We start from the raw sequence: 21443 nt of genomic DNA on the forward strand, positions 1-21443 counted from the left end.
ATACATATTTCTACTACAAAGTCTTGTCATTTCTATGCTAATCAGACTCAACAAAATAATTGTGGGAAAGTAAAAATATTTGCTTCTCCAAACTCTGTTTCTTGAATTCATAATTTTTATATACTCTAATATAAAATGTTCATTTGCCAGCTTTTTGTAAAGTCCCATGAAGCTTAAATTCAGCACTTCTTTTCTCCACATTCTTGCAACCTTCTTTTGAACACACACCATGCACACCAGCCCCTCTACACTTAGCTCAATACAAAATGAAATGTTTCTCTAAAAGATATTCATTTTAACACAAAATAAGTTAATAAAAGATGAGACAAAAATTCTCATTTAAATGCAATTTTATGAGAATATATTGTGAAATAAAATACAGACAGATGCTATTAAATTTCTATAGGCATACATTTTCCTTTCTATCTCAAAACGAGGATAAACCAAACCTGTATGTTCGTTTCAGAAAGAAGTCAGAGGCAGTTTTAAATCTGTGTAAGGACACATGTGGAGTTATCATGCATATTTATATGTAACCATACTTTAGCTATATGGTGATAGATTTAGGAATAAAGTTTTTAGAATAATCATTGCCTGGAATGCCTACATAAATTATTTTTGGAAGACTGTGTTCCCTTAAACCTAATTGTATAATAATCTGTATTTAATTCAGAGCATAAACATAAATGTACAGGACATGACACCTATAGTTTTTGCATTTTGTCTGATGCTGATTAAAAAGAAAGGCATTACATAATTCTGAAGGACACTCAGAGAAACTGTCTGAAGCAAAGGGAAGGGACTGCTCTGTCATCCTCCTTATGAAAGCAGCAGCAAATAAAACCCGTTCCTCCTGATGCAACTTCAGAATGCATGCAGTTCAATCTTGTGTGTACAGACAGAGAAAACTGAGTATAACAATGAATACTAACAAGAAATAGCAGTAGTGATTCTGTTTTCTAATAGTACTTTTACACTGGAATTAAATGGCAAATTTTCTTTCCAAAAGGCATAAAGAGCATTTCATCGCTAACCCCCTGCGTTTTTGAAAGCTATGGCCACAAAGGCACATTTATAAAATAAGCCCCCACTTGTTAAAACTGTAACATTGCCACCATCACTAGAGTTTCACCTTAGTGACTTAAATAAATATAAATAAAGTAATAAACACTATATGTTTTATAGAGTTCTATGAACCAGGGGGGAAAATCACCTTACAAAATAACCTCCTGGCAAATGCAAAAGAAAAGCTAACTTTGCTTTGCCCATATTTTCTGAGTTCCCAGAATATAAGAAGCAGCTAGGGGAAACCTAGCTTATTTAACTGAAAGACTTTTGCTTATTTCATTTTCCACATTAGCCTTTCTGTAAAGCAAGGGGGGAAAGTATTAAACAGAAAACGATGAAAGAATTAGAGAAGGGCAATCAATATAATACAAATATTTTGGGGTTTTAAACAAGTATCTTTCATATTCTATGTTTTTACGGTGACTTTGCTAGAAATCTTTCTACTGACTGAGGTTAGATATTGAAAATAAGCGCCATAAGAATCAGACATGATGACCTGCTATCCGAGGTGGTCAAAATGTCCAGCAAGTAAGTTACTCATTTTGCTTTCCTATTAATTCCGTGCTGGTAAAACTCTCCATGCTACTGCTGTCAGATGGATGGCGTGTAAACTGTTTTATTCAGAACTGAGGGATAAAAATTTTAATGGCTGTCACATGAACAACTTTTAAAAATATATTGTTTCAGACTTGTTAATATACTAATGGAGATTTTGTAGAGTTTGAATATAATTTTCGAGTCATCACCTGGATAATAGCAATAACAACAACACTTATTTTAAATAACTCCAAATTATATACAGTTGAGTAAATTTAATTTGTTTTCATTTAAGGTCTGCTAAAGTTGAGGCCAGCTTGCTGAAGAAAAATATTAAACTATCTATAACCCTGTGTCAACATATGATGCTACTGGGAATGGTAAGCGAATTAATTTTCCTTGGAAAATTAATTACTTATGACTTACAGTTGTAAAAGCAAACAACGTAACTCGGGATTAGGGCACATTTAATTTCTGTTTGTAGTAGCGATTAAATTAATTTCATATAATTCATGGTATGTAATGGAAAGCAGAACAAAAATGAAATTCTAGACAATGACTGACACGGAAAAATGTACATATTTATGAAGCTGATTCAAAAATAAAGGTCATGGATATTAATCACTGGATAATAAACCAATATTTTTAATGGTTCTATAATAATGGATTTTTAGCATAGTTTTTGAGAAAGCTTCACCAAATAGCAAAGAGAAACATAAAGAAACAAAACAGAAAACTGTAATAATATCCTGTAACATCTCCTAAATCCCCCCACCCCCTGGCTTCCCTAAAAGTAGCTGGAGTAAGGATTTGCACATCTTTTATTTATAATAATAATTCTAGCCCAAATAGATATGGGGCAGCTAAAATTAAATATACCACTAAATAATTTGGGGTGATGTTCTTAAAGTTATAACTAAATTCTCTTCCCCTGACATCCAAATAGTAAAGGGCTTCTAAAATGGATCATCTGCGATTCATTTTTGAGCACCTTGGTACTACTAAGACAACAGATTTTGGCTAATTAATAAAGCCCTAAGAATATATGCACAGCTGATATATGAAAATATTCATCTTTATACTCCTTCACTTCTTACCTGTTCCAATTAAGCCAGACATAATCTTTTAATTTTGGATTTCAACTTCATGTATAACTCACGTGTTAGGATAAAAAACTAAATCTTGCCCTAATGCTAATTGTAATTAAATAGTTTAAAGTAGCTATGTGAAATGTCATTGTCCTGGCATAATAAAAAATACACAAAATCAAAACATTTCACGTTCTGGTAATAATCCTACATATACTGTCACTAGCCACATGGTGAAATCATTGTTAGTAAAATTCCCACTGACATTTGGAATCATTTGGCGATGAGAAAGCAAGCATGTTGACACATTCTTTTAAAGTAAAGTAAAATATTTCTATGACTTATGCTTTTAGAAATAAGTTGATGTGGATTTCTGATGAAAGATATAGTATGAACAAGTAATAGAAAAACTATAAACATACAAAATATATTTTCCCCTCAAAATTTTATTTTTATAAATTTTAAACTAAAGTATTCCTTTCCTAGTCACACCCTCTATTACAAAAAAGTGTTTACTATTCCCATATTACCTTCTCATAAGAAATATATTTATATAAAGAAAAATTATTAATTTATGTAATGCACTTGAGATAAAATTTTAAAAATTACTAAAAATTTTCGAAATTCCATTATAATATTAAACCTATTAAAGGAAGAAGAAATTGTGACATTACTCTGTAATCTTCCAGGAGTTTTTGAAGTAACTCTGCACTGTGAAAAGATTTCCTAAGGAGAAAAACTTTTCCCTCCTAGAGAAGCTGTGACTTAAGCATAATTAGAAAACATTTTTGCTCTATTTTGAAGAGTAAAACTAAATGAAGCAATAGAAACCTCCCCTTTCTGACTTGTTTTTCTAAAACACAGGGTTACTCTTATTTCAAAATAGACCTCACTCAGAATAATCCAGATTAAAAAGGAGTCTGTTTAGAAATGTCCTAGATGGGTTCCCGTTAGAGTAGGAGGCACATCTGGCTTTTTTTTTCGGCTGGTAAAGATACCCAGGAGACTGAAACATCACCTTCCACTCTCAGAGAACTTAAACTTGACTTTATTTCCTTTCATTCTTGGCTTCGACCACAGAACAGGTTTTTAAGAAGCCAGGGGGGGGGGGGGGGGGCCGGGGGAGGGGGGGTGCGAGGAGAACAAAAGAATGAAAGAACAAAATCATGTCCTTCTGGCTCAGCTCTATCCTGCTGCCCACATCAGTGCTGCCTAACTACACTGATGAAAAGACACACAGGGAGGGAAATGAAAGAAAAGAGAACACGGAACGCTGTTCTGACTGGCAATACAGTCTAGAAGACAGAGAAGAGTTACACTTATACTCCTCCTTAAAAAACACATACAAACAGACTCTACATCCTCTTAATTTTTAAATGAACTGCAGAAGTGTCTTTAGGCATCTTTTTTTAATACAATTCACATTCATATTTCAGTAGAATGACTACAGGGGAATCACTAATTTTTTATCTAAACCATGACGTTTTGACAAACGTTATACATAACCAACTATAAATCCACAAGCCTCAAATACTAAAGAGTTGGTAATATATGATGAGAAACAGCTTGATTATGGTAGAGGCAAGGCAGGCTGTCAACAAACAAACAGCTGTTTCATATTGACAACCCATAACTCAATCCTGCATCCCAACAAACTGAGGAGTTTGTTTCTGCTGTTGCTGTTGTTTGTTTTAAACTATTCTACCCTCTTCCCCTCCCATCTCCAAAATACTGAGTTAACTTAAACATTAGATGTGAACCACAACAGAAGAATCAGGTATACAAGGATAGCAAGTAAAGCACTATCGACTTTCAAAAAATCCTGTAGATAATAACTAACAGAAGTTCAAAGTGTACTTTCCAATGCAACTTCAAATGCCTATCTCTCCCTGGGTAACAGGTCCTGTCATTACTGTAGTATCCGAGGCAGCTCAGGCAATAGCTTGTTTCCTCATTCCTGGATCATGACCACAGCAATGCCACCATGCAGATCCTTTGTTCTGAAAGCTCTCCCCACAGCTTCTTCCATCCTCCTGTTTAGAAGGCAATGAACATGCTCATATGTGCCAGTGGGAACTAAATGACTTCTAAGGTCCCTTGCAACTTAAAATTAAATGACTTCAGGAATACTCAATAAGCTTAGCATATGAATAGATTATAGGAATAAATAAAACCCCACCAAAGTAAATGGACTCTGTGTACTTGATAGTCCCATCATCCTATATAATAAAAGCCTACTATGCAAATTGTCCCCTCATTCAGGAGTTTGACCAGGGGGCGGGGCCAGCCAGACAACCACCCTCGGCCCCTCCCCGGGATCAGCCCTGCCCTGGCCAGCAGCAGCGGTGGCAGGCAGCAGGGGGAAGGGAGTCCCCGGCCAGCAGCCGCTAGGGATTCTACCTGTGCACGAATTTCGTGCCCTGGGCCTCTAGCATGAAATAAAATCACTTTCTCATGTATACTTTCAGGCATTTTCATGTCTTTAAAAATATATATGTAAAAGTATATAAATTCCTTTTTAACACTCTTTCAGAAAGCACATAGGTAATATTTTATTCTCCAACAAACCATGAAGAACTAAAATTACTTTCCCAAGGTCACACAACAAATGCAGTTCAACTAAGGTAAGAACACAGCTCCCTATGGTGCTGAGGCTCTGTGTTCCTTTTCACTGAACTGCACTGCAACGAGGAAGGGACCAGTGAAAATGTCTATGCAATTTCAGTTTAAGACAGTTCCCTATCCATACAGGAGCTTCCCTCTCAGGAAAATTTTGATTAAACACACCCTCAATTATAACTACCCAACTGAAAGGAGGGGCATATGTCAGTGAGTACAGTTATGTGCCCAGATATGACTAATCAAGTATTTTAGTCTAGAATCCAACTTTCCTTTGTAAACTTTATGATAAACTCAGGATTTCTTAAAAGAAAATATCTTCTGTCTCACTCTCAACTACAGTGTTCCATTTTACTTATTTATTTATCCTCACCCTAGGCTATGTTTATTGATTTGAGAGAGAGGGGGTAAAGGAGAGACAGAGAGAAACATCAATGCAAGAGAGAAACATGGATCAGTTGCCTCCCATACTCGAGGATCCAACCCACAACCTAGGTATCGAACCGGAAATCAAACCCACAACCTTTTGGTGTACAGGACGATGCTCCGAACAACTGAGCCACCTGGCAAGGCCCATTTTATTTAAAACCACGCCTTTCCCATCTGGCAGATGGGGCTGGATGTCTTCTGCATTCTGCTGCCATCACTGGGTCTGTGTTCGGTTAATGCTACTCTGGTAGCATGCCTATAAATAAATGTTTCTTTAAAAATTCATACTGTTGCTTAAATTTGTCAACACATATCTGAGTAAGTTTCAAATCGTAAACGAGGGTAGAATCACTCGGTTGTACTTCACACCGTATGAAGGAAGAGGCCTTGAGTAAGGGACTAGGGAACAAACTACCTCTTCAAAAAGTCGCTAATAAGAGGCGGAAGGGAGATGAGGAAAGTGGCAGAGCAAAGAGGGCATAGCAGGAGAAAATGCCAAGCAGGGTAGAGAAGAATGCAGGGCACATTTAGACTTAGGGCTTCTCCGTTATCCGGGCTTTTAAAATAACTGTTTATGTTCTGCATTGATTTGAGATGGGCATTTAGGAGGGGAAGAGAGTATAAGACTTTTTAAAGCCAATTCCCAAAATAATTTTTAAATCTCATTCTTTTAAAAAGTAACCAAACCATAATGAAGACCAATACACTTTCAACAAATTAAATGCTAGCTTACATGGTGTCGAACATAATGTCCCTTGGAAATGCCCAATGATAGTTTCATCCTACTAGTGAGGATACCTGAAAGTTTGAAAGGCTCAGCCAAGTCATTAAAATGAAGTTTTGCCTACAATCCAATTCCTTTTAAAATTAAATTTTTACCACAATCTGGGACTGCAGATGATCATTACTAATCACCGTCTCAAAGTGGACACATTCTTACCAGGACTGACTGCTCGTGATGACGGAGCAACAACTTCACTGGGGTGCCTGAGCCCCCTCCCCAGCCACCCTGTTTACATAAACCACAGGCCTAGACCTCCCTCCTCTACCCTGTCTTTAAACTACACAAATAATGTTTCTACTGGCCACTGCCAACTCTCTGGGGAAGTGCTATGAGGGAATGACATAATTTTTAGAGCAAATTTAGGGCTCCAAAGAGAAATGAGTTATGCTACTCCAAAGTAGAGATAAAACATAAAACTGATTGTCATCCTTATTTCCATGGAGCCTTATAATATTCCAGATATAAAATACTTTAAGTAATTCTTACCAATTAAATGCCTGCCTTGTTTCTGAGTCTTTCTGTTTGTAAATGGTTGGTATTTGGGACATCTGGAAAACGAAGGGGTCTTTCAGAACTACTGCCAGGAAGATGACCTATTTTCCACTCTCTCTAGGCAGGTTCACATCACCATGATGCTGGGTATGGCGCAACTCCAGAGAAAACAACCTTTTTTGGGTCTTTCAATGGCAGTTTATGAGTACACAACAAGTGCTTTGTGCCCTCAGAACTCATTAGACGGACGGGTCTTCTTTTGATTCCATTCTATAGTGTATGGACTTCTATGTGGCATTGCATCGTCACCTCTTCTCATGATCGACTCCCACTTCCAAGCAAACATTTACCAGAGGCTACTTAGCATGAGGTCGACTTTCTCTTCCAATGTAGCGTCTGTTTATAAATGCACACTACAAAAGGGAAGAACAACAGGTGCCAACTTTCCCAAAACTCGTATCTGACACTAGATAGGTATTATCATTGGTTACAGGTTTGTATATTGACTCATTTTATGGAGTCCTCCTCTGAGGTATGTGTGGGCTGTTTGGAAACCAGAAAGATGTTACCTACTTCTCTAATGCCCTAACACATGGATTCCAACCCGCCCCCCCCCCCCCCTTTTTTTCTTCCTTAACTTGCTGGTAAGGACTATTTAGATCATTCATAGTCAGTGAATGCCCAGAATAAAATGGAGGGGGAAAATTTCAAGTTTAAAATTGGACAAAAACATTAGTACAGGGGAAAAAAGGAATCAATTTGTAGATAAACTTCATGCTCTGGTGTTGAAAGTTAGGGTCCACAAATCAAAAGCAGTCATTTCTACAGAGCGAGGCTTTTCCACCGCTCTCTCAGTGAATCACGCTGTGGTTAGTTGAAAGTGCTGTTCACATAATAAATTAACCACCTCATTTCCTTCATCACCAAAATATACATAGCACCCCTACACAGATTTGTTTTAATAAAAGTAATAAAGCAAGCCCAGAGGTTATGGCTGTTATGACATAATCACACCTCTGAGATTTAAAAACACTCACTTGCACATCATGCCTCAAAAAGTCTTTGCAAGCCCCCTCCAACAGAACCTAACTGCACTCATACCCTCTGGCCCCATCTATTCCAAATAAATAATGAAACAAAAGCCTTGTATATGTCAGGAGAAAATTCTCCTTCAATTATATTTTGAAAAGAAAATACATCTTTTTAAATAATATTTTACAATAAACAGCATGGGTAGCCTGATCTGGATTATTAAAGGAAATATATCACCAGAGTTAACAATGCACTAAAAAGGCAGCCAACTAGCTTACTATCTCACCCAAAACCAAAGATATCTCCTAAAGTTGTTTAAAAAGACATGTATCTATAATAATACAAGCGTAATATGCTAATTAGACCAAATGTCCTTCAGGAAAAAACCAGGGCTGCAAGGGAAGCCCGGGTCCCGGGTGCTGCCAGTGGCCGGAGGGAAGCCCGGGTCCGAGTGCCAGAGGGAAGCCAGTGCCAGCAGCCGGGGGAAGGAAGGCCTTACTCTTGCACGAATTTCGTGCATTGGACCTATAGTTAAAATATAATATAATCTCACAAGTAATTAAATTTATCTCTACTATTCTTAAACACCATGATCAACACCCACCCCCTCACAATACATATACATGAAGGGATGAGACAATCAACATTTCTAAACAATATGGATATCAGATATTCAGGATAAAGTTTTTAAATTCTCTGAAGTAACCCTCCTAATGTTTACACATTTTATTTCTCTTCCTTATTACTAAAATTGTCTAGTACAATCTTATATTTGAGTTTTCAACAATTCTTTCAAATATGAACAACCTGAAAGATTTCTCATTACAAGTGAGAGTGATAATTTTTTTTCATGTCTACACATTTTTGTGTCTCATCTTCTGTTAATTGCCTGTTCATATCTTCTGCCTGTTTTTCTATTAAATTGTCTATTTTTCTCCTATTTTGTCAAATATCTTTATATATTCTGTGTCCTTTATAGGTGATATCTGTTGAAAATACCTTCTCCTTGCCTATGGATTTTCTATTTATTGTTTTCTGATTCAGGGACATTTTAGATTTTAAGCCAGTATAATTTATTAATCTTTCCCTTTATAGGAGTACCTTTAATGTCATGTTTAATTTTTAAAATCATCCATAATAATAACATTTTAAACACTGAAAATACATTAAAGTTTTAGAAATCCTAAGTATGATTTTTGTGCTGATGTATGAAAACTAGGGGACCTTTAGTAGAAACTGAAATTGATCTAGTTTCATTGTGTAAGGTCAATGACATAAAAGAGTAAGCAAACAAAGATTAAAAAATTATATATTTGCTAGTAATTTAGGGCATTATTGGTAAAAGTTCTTTCAAATCATACTCACATTTCACATTTCTTTTAAAGATAAGTAATGGTGTTATACTAGAGTGTGTGTATACATGGCTTATTACACTGTCAGTGATTGCTAAGAACCTGAGAAAACTAAATTTAATACTTAAATGTAGGAAGCATTATTCATCTGGAGTGAAAAAAAATATTCAGGACAGAAATTTTAAAACTTTAAGTTTAAGGAATAATTAGCAAATTCTAATACATACATTTAGTTCATGCTCCCATTAAAGGTCAATTACTTGTTTTCGGTTATGGAAAGAGTTCAATTATGGTCACCAATGAATTACCTTAGTTACAAGCTAAGTGTGAATTTCATTCATAATACCCAGTAAGTAAAGCAGAGATTCATGCACAGTTCATATTCTGGGACAGTTAAGGGGCAATATTGTAAAGACATTTTGGGCCCAGGCTGGTGCAGCTAGATGTTTAGAGCATCGGCCTGCCCACCAGAGAGTCTCTGGTTCAATTACGGTCTAAGGCAGTGATGGCGAACCTATGACACACGTGTCAGAGGTGACACGCGAACTCATTTTTTTGGTTGATTTTTCTTTGTTAAATGGCATTTAAATATATAAAATAAATATCAAAAATATAAATCTTTGTTTTACTATGGTTGCAAATATAAAAAAATTTCTATATGTGACACGGCACCAGAGTTAAGTTAGGGTTTTTCAAAATGCTGACACGCCGAGCTCAAAAGGTTCGCCATCACTGGTCTAGGGCATGTACCTGGGTTGCAAGTCCATTCCATCTCCGGCATGGGAGGCAATTCAATGTGTCTTTGTCACATATTTCTGTCTCTGTCTCTCTCTCTCTCTCCACCTCCCTTCCACTCGCTCTAAAAATCAATGGCAAAAATGTCCTCACTCCTCGGATAAGGATTAAAAGGAAGAAAAAAAAAACCCTTTGGCAAGGAATTCATTTCTATGAGCAATGCCTGATTTTTAGAACAATTCCGCTTCATCTTTGTGTTTTATCTATTTTAAAATATTGCTTTAGGATACTAGTAGAGGCAAAAATCTAGTCAAAAGTCATCTAAGTGGATATCCATGGGACAAATTCTTTTCTACACCCCACTGTACAATAACAAATAATTAAAGGATTAAAATGTTTGAAAGAATTTGGGCAAACAATGTAGGGCAGACAAGGAACCTACTAACCTTTTACAGCCCTAAACTAAAACTGCATTTCATAATTTCAACATGTTAACTACAGTTACTGTCACCACCAGAGCTGTTTTGGTTTTTACCCAAAACTGATCCCACACAGGAGATAGAGAAATAAAATACAAATTCCCACCTTTAAGGTTTTACCATGAAAAATTTTCAGTTGGGAAGATGATTTTCCTTTTACAGTGACTCCTCATTATCCAAAATAATGAGGACTAAAGACGGCCTGCATAGAGAAAATCCACTAAGGGTTCCAAAACCGCATTTTGGAAAACCATTTCATTCTCTAACATCGTCAAATGATTTAACAGAGAGGCACAAAAGGAAGAAAGAGAACTGTTCTGTCTTTCCTACTTTCCTGTGTGTGTGCTCATTAACAAAGAGGTGTTAATGAGCATGAAAGTATCTAAAAATGGTCCGAGGAAGGAATATGCAGCAAGGAAATCCAAGCTGCTTAAGCTGTGCTTTCAGGATATGACAAGGCCAAGCTAAACCACCATTCCCCATGTCCCAGAGAACTCAACAGAGCCAACCCTGCATCATCCTGCTCTCACCCTGGAGTGTTTTCTTGGGAGTAACACCAAGCCACTTTCCAGCAAAGTCTATAGGGGTCAGTTAGGGATATGTTGTCATTTGACCGCACTGGCTGCCTCTCTCTCCAGAAATAATGACAGGCATGTGTTTTTAAAATCAGTTCTCTCCATTTCTAAGACAAGGACTGGAGTGCTGTCTTTAGCATTTGAGCTGTTATTAAACCAAAAGTATGTTAGTTTCTTCTGAAATAATATTATAGCTTCTATTATTTCATTTAACCATTTAACATTCTACCTTTGAACAGTTTTCATTTTTTAAAGTTAGCTATGTTTGTCCAGCTTCAAAATACATATAAGTATTAAGTTTATACTAAAAGCATTTAGAGGTCTTGACTAAAAAGAAATTCAGTCCCACTTTGGTTGTATTGGACATTTATTCTATTAAGACTTAAATATTAAGTGGCCTATTGGCTGGGATATAGAAATAGATGTGTATTTTACCATAAAGTTTACTCATACACATTCACTGTAGAAAGTTTGAAAAAGGAAGAAAATAAAAATCTCTAATCACACCAACAAAGATGTAAATATCTTTAATTCTGTATCAATAACTTTATTGCAATTTTAAAATATTACATCAAGAGTAATTTCTCAGGTCATTAAATCCTCCCTAAGTCTGACTTTTTAATGGTTGTATAATATTCCAACGGATGGATAGTCCATAACTCATTTAACTATTCTTCTATTGTAGCTGCTTCCAATATTTTGCTATAACAGCAAACTTGTAAATAAGTCCTATAAGTAGTTCTTATTACTGCCTTAAGAGTTTCCTAAAGGGAGAGCTACCAGGTCCAAGGGATCCATTTTTTTTAAAGTGCATCTTAGTAGGTATTGACTATTTGCTAAAAATAACCATCTGCCCTTCCATTAGCAGTGTATGTGAATGCTCATTTCACTGTATCCTTCTCACTTGCACAGATGTTTATCATTTAATTACAAACTAGAGGCCCAGTGCACGACATTCACGCACTGTAAGGAAAAGGGGGTTCCTCAGCCTGGCTTGCACCCTCTCGTAGTCTGGGCCCCTCGGGGGATGTCTGACTGCCGGCTGCAGCAGAGGCAGGAAAGGCTCCCACCACCACCACTGCACTCACCAGCCGTGAGCCCGGCTTCTGGCTGAGCAGCGCTCCCTGTGGGAGCGCACTGACCACCAGAGGGCAGCTCCTGCATTGAGCGTCTGCCCCTGGTGGTCAGTATGCATCACAGCGACTGGTCATTCCTCCGTTTGGTCGATTTCCATATTAGCCTTTTATTATATAGGAGGATTTACTCAATTGTTAGGGCGACAAAATATCCCTTTGTTTAATACAGGTTTCTTTCATAAAGAGAAATATTCATATTTAATCTATGGTAAATGGTATGTAGAGGCTGTTTAAATACAGGGGTGGGAAAAATAGGCTTATATTTGTTCATGTGGAAAAAGACATGCAGGTTATGATTACTGCAATTTTCCATACGAAAAACTGTAAACCTACTTTTGCCCACCCCTGTATTTTCTGTAAATGTTTTATATAGACCCACATATAAATTGTCTACAAATCAATAAGGAAACACCAAAGCCTTACTAATAAAATATGTAGTTATCATATGCACATATATACTTGTAGCAAATAGTTTCCCTAGTTCATCATCGGATTTAAATTGTATGTGTTAAATGACCTAGCAAATCTACTCTTAGGCATATATCCAAGAGAAAAGAAAACATACATCATAGAAACATTCATAGTAGCATTATTCATAATAGGCAAAGGTGAAAATAACTGATGAATGGATAGACAAAATGTGGTCTATACATACAGTGGAATACTACTTGCCCATAAAAATGAAGTTTTGATACACACTACAGCATCCATAAGCCTTAAAAACATTATGCTAACTGAAAAGAAGCCAATCACAAAAGGCCACATACTATATAATTCCTTTTATAGGAAATATTCAGAGTAGATAAATCTATAGAGACAGAAAGTAGATTAGTAGTTGCCTAGGGGTAGGGAAGGAGGAGTAATGGAAAGTGACTGCTAATGGTTTCTTTTGGGGGTGATAAAAATGTTTAAAATTAGTGGTAATAGTTTCACAACCCCATGAATACACTAAAAATCACTGATTTGTACAATTTAAGTGGGTGAATTTATGTATGTTTATACATGTAGGAATGTGATTATATCTCAATAAAACTTTTTAAAAATGCATGTGTTAATATAGGATGGTCTATTAAGATGCCTACAAAAAAAGCAAATGTCTCTTGTTCTAATTTTTAGGTTTTTAATGCTGCACATATTTTTTAAAGCTATGTTATTAGATAAAAGAATGATCAGGGTAATTGTGTTTTCTTGGAAAACTGTGTCTTATTAATCTGAAATATTCCCCTTTAACCTGTTTAATACACTTTGCCTTAAATTCTATTTCATCAGATATTAAATTGCTGTGGCTTTCATTTTTATTCATGCAGAATTTTTTCTTCAAATTTCTAATATCAAGGTTGCTTTTTTCTTGCACATATGTAGCTTAGTGTTACATTTTATTTTTAAAAATCTGAGATTCTATAACTAGGGCAATTTAACCCATTCACCTTTACCTATTATTTAAACTTATTTCTGTCGTCATATATTTACTATATTTTGTTTTCTCTGCCTTTGGTTAGAATAACTTTTTATTTCTTACTCTCATGATTTATATTTGTGGTTATGATTCACATATTTCAGATTATATCTTTCTAACAAATTGTATCTAAATCTTTTCCCTGAAAAAAAATCCTAATATTTTATAACTTCTTTTTCTTCTACCCTCCCATGTTGAGCTGAGCTGATCAAGGCTGATATTTAAAGATTAACATAGATTTAAAAATCATGAGACTCCATATACATTTTACTGTGAGTATGTGTACAGTAAAGCTCTCCACTGTCTCCTTCCCTCCCTCATTTCTGTTTCCTCACAACATGCCTTTCCTTCTTTGGGACCCCGTTGTACATAGAGCTCGGGAAGTATGTCTCAGCGCTGCGGCTGATGCAATGGTGTGAGCACACTCCACCATGACATGCTTCCTCGGCACACCAGGAAGTAGCAACGCCCGCCTGAACGAACTCCTAGAGCCACGTGCACAGTACCCCAGTCTTTCAGCCATTGGTCGCCTGTAGCAACGTGTCTCCCTCTGATTGGTCCCCTCATGCTATATATACCCCTGTAGTTCCACAATAAAACGGATCTGCGTCACTGAACCTGGTCTCCGGAGTCGTGCATGCAGATGCCCTAGCGCATTGGGGCTCCGTCGTCCTCACCCCTGAGGGACCCCCTGCTTCACCCCGTCCCCCCCTTCTGTGGTCAGGAGTACTTCCATAAATAATACTTCCAAAAGAGGTCTGTAACAATCAGAGAAGGTGAATCACGACAGGTCCAAAATGCTTTTATTTTCCTCTCACACTGAATTGCTGTTTTGCCTGAATATAGAATTATGGGTTCAAAATAATTTTTCCCCACAACTTCAAAACCACACTGCATGTCTATCTTCTATTCCCTGTTTTTACCCATAATAGGGCTGATGTCAACCTGATTCTTTCCTTTGTAAATAAACTATGTCTGCTTTCTGGAAGCTTTTAGTCAGTTCGTCTTTATTACTAGCATTCTGAAATTTCATAGGTTGACATTTGAGTGTAGAGCGTTTTATTGATTTCAGAGAGGAAGGGAGAGGAAGAGCGAGATAGAAACATCAATGATGAGAGAGAATCATTGATCGGCTGCCTCCTGCATGCCCCACTTGGGATCGAGCCCACAACCTGGACATATGCCTTGACCAGGAATCGAACTGGTTCCTGGTTCCTAGGTAAATGCTCAATCACAGTACTCATTAGGCCTTTTCAAAACCCTTCTCCATCTTCAATTTGGAGAAATTGTACAATTTAAGTGGGTGAAGCATACCCTGTTCTTCACATACTTCTAATGACTTTTTTGTTCATGCTTTCCGCCTTTTTCAGTGTAAGACTACATTCTAAAGAATCTTTGCTCAGTCTTCCCATTCATTACTTTACTTTTAGCTGTGTCCACTCTATTTATCCTGTTTATTGGGTTTTTAAAAATCTTGACACTCATGTTTTTAAATTCTAAGATTGGTTCATTTTATTCTGTCCCATGTTTGCTCTATAAATGCAATAACCTCTCTTGTCTCACTGTGAATATTAATTTTACTTATTTCAAAGTCTGTTGCCTGTTCATTGTTTCACTGGGTGCTATTTTTCCTTATTAAGTTTGGTGCCTCATTTTTTCTATTATACGTTTTCCTCAAATGTTCAGAGATCCTATTTGGCTGTCTGTACGAGCTGTTTCTGTTTACCATCATCTGCCTCAGGTGATACTGTGAGAAATGTGGGGCATGATGCCAGGGGTCAGTACAGGTCAGGAGTTTGTCTCGCCAGGAGGGCGCTTCCTGACAATCAAAGGCTACTTGGGGATCCCCAGCCTCTCTGGCCCCTGTGGTATACTCAGTGCATTAGCTTAGATCCGTGGTCTGCAAACTGCGGCTCGCGAGCCACATGCGGCTCTTTGGCCCCTTGAGTGTGGCTCTTCCTAAGCCTTAGGAGTACACTAATTAAGTTAATAACAATGTACCTACCTATATAGTTTAAGTTTAAAAAATGTGGCTCTCAAAAGAAATTTCAATCGTTGTACTGTTGATATTTGGCTCTGTTGACTAATGAGTTTGCCGACCACTGGAGATCTACAGTAAACTGAGCGAGGGGTTACTATGGGCCTACCCACTCTGTATGTACCTTCTTACCTAACACGACAGGCCCCTCCCCAGAACGTGATTCTGGTTTGAGAACACTACTGATCTATATATTTTAAGGAGTGGTCCACCAGGTTTTATTTTTTCCATGGATGTGAATCCTCGTGCTTAATAACTTTCAGGAATTCCTAAAATTTCCATCCATTGGTGGGACCCTTTCTTGTTTTCCCAGGCTATCATCAATTTATTCATATAAGTTTGTGTTTATATAGGTACAGATATATAGGCACATCTTTTCTTACGGAATTTGGAGCTGTGGATATGGCAATGGTGACAGTGGTGCAGTTAAAGAACATCATGAACTCAGCCTACCATCTTGATCCCTTGCCAGGTGTCATTATTTGCTAGTCTGTACTCCAATGTTAATATGGCTATTTCTCTAAATCTCACACTTGCATATCCAACTCCATTTGACATCATTGCTTGAATTTCTTACAGACATCTCAAATTTAACATGTCCAAATCAGAACTACTGACCTTATACTTACCAAACCTGCTCTACTCAGGCATCATCCACATACCAGGGCTCTTGGAGCAAATTCTTAGCAACTTCTTTCCCTCACTTACTACCAAGCAATGCCTACAAAACAGATTTAACTTCTTTCAATTCTACTTCCGTTAACTTTGTCCAAGCCACCATCACTCTCACCTGGGCTATGTAAATAGCCTCTAAACTGGTCCTATTGCTTCTCCTCTTCCCCTCCAAATCATTCTCCTCAGAGTAACCAGAATCAATGTTTAAAAAAACAAATCAGATCATGGCATTCCCCTGCTTAATACTCTTCCGTTACTTCTCACTACTTACTATTGGAATAAGGTCCAAACATTTTCAGATTAAATGCTGTCTCTGAATCCAAAGCTGGAGACTAGGCCTCTGCGATTTACTTAAAGACTTCCTTGATGCCAACAGTGTATTAGCCTGCCTGGCTTCTGTAAGTGTGACTTCCTCTTTTCTTTGTCCCACTACCTGCTGAGGCATCCCTAACTTTTATTTTGAACAACTATAATTCCTCTCAACTACAATGTCTACATCATAAAAGTGCTTCAGCTCTTTAGATACTAGGTATTTGTATCTGTAGCTACAAATCAGACCCTTCGGTAACTATGCTTCCCAAATGAATAAATCCAGGTAAAGGTTTGGATGCCTCTGCATCTAACTGGCTGTCCATGTATGACAGGTCACTGCAGGCTTTGCCAGTAGGCTTTGCCAGTGTGGTCGTGGGCAAAAATCCTAACTAGGACGCAGCTTCTTTTTCTGTCAAGTGAGGGGTAGGGTCAGATGTTTCTAAGGTTTCTTCCATTTCTAGTGGTCACAGATTCCATGACCTAATATAATATTTCCTTAAGAAAGTTCAGTACTGCTGGGCCGGTATTGCTCAGTGGTTGATCACTGACCTATGAACCAGGAGGTCACGGTTTAATTCCTGGTCAGGGTACATGCCTGTGATGTGGGCTTGATCGCCAATAAGGTGTGTGCAGAAGGTAGCCGATCGATGACTCTCTCTCATCATTGATGTCTCTCTCTCCCTCCCTCTCTCTGAAATTAATAAAAACATTTTTAAGTGCAGTGCCTATGATTCAAATTCCATGAAAATCATACAGAAGGTAATATTCTACTTCATACTTAAGAAGGACTTTCATCAAAGGAAAAATAATTAAACTCAAGGTTTCCAGAGACAACTATGGATTCAATCTGCCAAAATTTAGTGCTGTCTTCGAGTACCCAATGTTCATAACTTCAGGAACTGGAAATACAATAACAACAAGCACTATTACTACTACACAGTAACAACTGAAAGCTTTTAGCTCATACTGGGCAATGACCAAAAATTAACTATAATAATCAAACAGAAATGGAAAACAGAGAGGAAAAAGTCACAGTAGGTACACCAAAGGCTTCTTCCTGAAGGATCAATAAAGATGAATAGTTCATACTGGTTTAGACAAACAGCCAACATATCCCCCATGTTCCATAACTCCTCCAATTCTATAATAATGTTAAAAGCAGAGGCTCTCCAGATTAAGCTACTGGTCAGATCTAATGTTTGGACAGCCTTTAAATCTGACTACAGTCAATTCTAAGTTTGAATTAGAACCATAAACACCAGAAAAATTTCTTCCCTATTAACTTAAAACTCCTATCTATCTTCCCACAAACTTCTAACCTTTGAAAATTGGAATCTATTCCACTGACACTTAGTTACTATGCCAAGTTTGAGTACTGCTCTTTGTATTGATGGATTTCATAAATTAAATGATCCATGTTGCTTTACCTGATACATTCCAACTCCAATGTGTTTTGGCTCGATTTTCACCAGCTCAGCTAATGGATCTTGTACACGCCTTGCTATGGAAACTGAAAAAAAGCCACAAAGAATCAGAATACAAGTATGTCAATGTAAAAAGAGTATCCAGATAATACTTACGTTAGTTACCCATGATGCAAGTACTTAATTCCATCCCCTCCCAAACAGACCAACAATTTCACACACAAAAAAATGAATGTAAAATTTCAGGATTTATTACACTACCCTAGGTATTTCTGAGCACAAATAAAAGGGTTATACATTTAAAAAAAATGAATACAACATGTAGTTGCTACACTTACACAATTACCTGTTCATTCTTTAAAGATAAATACAAAAGAACAGAGCACCTCACACTTTAAAGAACAAGTAGATATTTGTTTTCCTTTTAAATAATCCTGTATTGCCCTGACCGGTTTGGCTCAGTGGATAGAGCATTGGCCTTCAGACTGAAGGGTCCCAGGTTCGATTCCAGTCAAGGGCATGTACCTTGGTTACGGGCACATCCCCAATAGGGGGTGTGCAGGAGGCAGCTGATCGATGTTTCTCTACCATCGATGTTTCTAACTCTCCCTTCCTCTCTGTAAAAGAAAATCAATAAAATAGATATATATTTTTAAAATACATATATATATATATATATATATATATGCATGCATGTATATATATCCTGTATTATTATAAACACGGTATACATTTGTATGGCAAATATAGGCAGTCCTCGGGTTACGTCGGACTCGACGTACATCATTTCATGGTTATATCGCCATCTTCCATTTATTTATTTAAAAAAAAAGTTCCGTCATTTCGATGTACGTACATATGTGCTTTATGATTTTTATTATTTATTTACCACATGTAAAGGTCAGGAATTGTTATCTTTCTTTTAAATTTTTTTTTTTACTGTTTCACTTCATTGCTGCTGTGTATGTGCTCCATGTGAGTGACGCAGGTGCTTATGTGGGTGGGTTCCGACTTACGGCAAAAATCACGTTACGTCGCACCATAGGAACGGATCTCCAACGTAACCCAAGGACCTACTACTGTATGCTTACTAGGACTAGATCCTGATAATGATGAGTAAATGATGAGATCATATCTTGCAACCAGAGACCAAGTCAGTTAGCTAGTGAGTACACTTGTATTGCCTTGAACCTGACTGCTAGATTACCCTGTCACATACATTCCTAACCACATCTCTTTCTCAACCATCACAATTCAAGTTCAAGAGATCTGGAATTAACTTCAAACATTCCTTTGCTTGTGTCATTTTACTTGGGCATCATTTATTGCCTTTTTTTTTTTAACCAAATGTTATCAGAATTTTATATCAAATTTAGCTTTTAAGATATATTTTGCTAGAGAAAAGAAATTTAATGTGAATCTTAAGGATACTTCTAAAGGCATATCTTTTTTTTCCAAGTAGCATTGTTACATTGAGCCTTACATATGAAAAGCTTTTATGTTCTAAGCATGTGAAAACTAGTCAGTATCACATACTCATATAGAAGGTTAGGTGAACTAAATTCTTAAGTGAAAACATTAAGGCCATCAAAGGAAATCCCTTGCTTGTTTTCATGTTAAACTGTTCAAAGTCTGGCAACAGAAGTCACCTCTTGCAAGTGATTACCAGATTCTCCCGTGATTGATTTGTACATCTCACCAGAGATAAGAGCTACTGTGAACATCAAGTTCACTGCATTTGTGTACAAGTATTTGTTGAGTACCTGTTTTCAATTTTTTTGAGTATATACCTAGTAATGGAATTGCTGGGTTATATGGTATTCCATATGTTTAACTTGGTCTAATTGCTTTTTGAATAGACTTTTAATCAATCCTTTTATTTTATACCCACTCTGCCCTCCCAAAATACTTCTAAAGGTGCTTGTTACATTTCCTGAACCTATGGGGTTTCCATGATCTATTTCAGATTAGTTCTGTTTTCCACAATGCTGTCTTAGTATTCCACTTTCTCAAGTTGGCTACATCACTTATTACTCAGCCATCTACTTTCCAGCTTCAAAACAAATGTTGCTGTTATCTCCTCTCCCATTCTCTTTGTCCTAGTGAGTTTACGTCTTCATTCTATCAAGTTACTGTCATTTTAATGAGATTTTAGAAGTGAGTAAAGAAATAACAGGAATACTCAATCTCCCATTTTCAATCAGAAATACATAATAAACATTTTAATATCATCTATCTACAATTCTATCCATCTGATTTAAATGCCTCTCAAGTTCATTATATTTACTATGGGAGAATATAAAAACCTACTAGTATAAAGATAAACTCTGTTTTCAATAAGCTGATAAACTGGTCAAGAAGATGTAGGAATATGAAGGTCGTTTGCTTACATATGTTTAACACTTGTATGAATGTTGAAGTTCTGTTATATTCTGATATAGCAAAGTTATGGAGAGTTGAAAGGTAAAACCCATAGCCACAGGTAGGTCAGGTCTCAAATGAAGTATGAAGTCATCCCTGGCATTAATCACTACAGAAGAGACAGGAACTGAAAAGTGTGTGGGCTCTAGAAAACCCAGAGCGAAGAATCTCAGCTTCTTTCAGTACTTGCCTGGAGGACCAGACTCTGAAGACTAAAAATGTATAAGTTCTGAGTTGCTATGGATCAAACACAGTCATTGCCATATGGACAGAAGCTGAGACAGAGAAGGAAGGCATATCTGCAGTGAATTACAAGCTGAAGGCACAGCTAGATTTTGAAATCAGAGTAATTAGGATCAGATACCAATTCCGTTTTTATTACTTCCTTTTTTCACAGAGTCGTGCTGGACTGTACCAATCTTGTCTCGCCTATGATATTAGGATAGTTATGTACCTATGTGGGCCAGCGGTGAAAAGGAAACAGCACCCTTAGCAGTGGGAGGTCTGAGGGACTCCCAACTAGACAATATTTTTTTTCCAATACCCTATAGTAATATTACCTTTCAGTGCCAACTTGGGGAGTTCTGAATCTTATTTTTCTATAAAGAAAAGTACCTTTTTATTGTAGAAGTATACAAATATTATGTGCCCTTTCAGCCTTGGTTTCCTCATCTATAAAGTAGGAATAATAAACCCCTCATAGGGCAACTGTGAGAATTAAGTAATACTAGTAATGCATTTAACACAATGTTTCACATATATTAAGTGTTCTAAAAAGATCTGTATTAGCA

At 36.9% G+C, this 21443-nt stretch overlaps 1 protein-coding gene across 2 annotated transcripts in view; it reads right to left on the minus strand.

Annotated features, from left to right (window-relative positions):
- The window catches only part of SRBD1 (S1 RNA binding domain 1), a 169337-nt gene that overhangs the window by 61230 nt on the left and 86664 nt on the right, over positions 1-21443 (minus strand). For both annotated transcript variants that reach the window (XM_070429136.1, XM_070429135.1), the window contains exon 16: positions 18235-18317. In XM_070429136.1, the coding sequence (XP_070285237.1) occupies positions 18235-18317 (83 nt within the window). The remainder of the gene's footprint in view (positions 1-18234; positions 18318-21443) is intronic.

This window comes from Myotis yumanensis, unplaced genomic scaffold (genome assembly GCF_028538775.1).
Source record: "Myotis yumanensis isolate MYYU_CA2020_CCGP unplaced genomic scaffold, mMyoYum1.0.hap1 SCAF_11, whole genome shotgun sequence".
Classification (NCBI taxonomy): Eukaryota; Metazoa; Chordata; class Mammalia; order Chiroptera; family Vespertilionidae; genus Myotis; species Myotis yumanensis.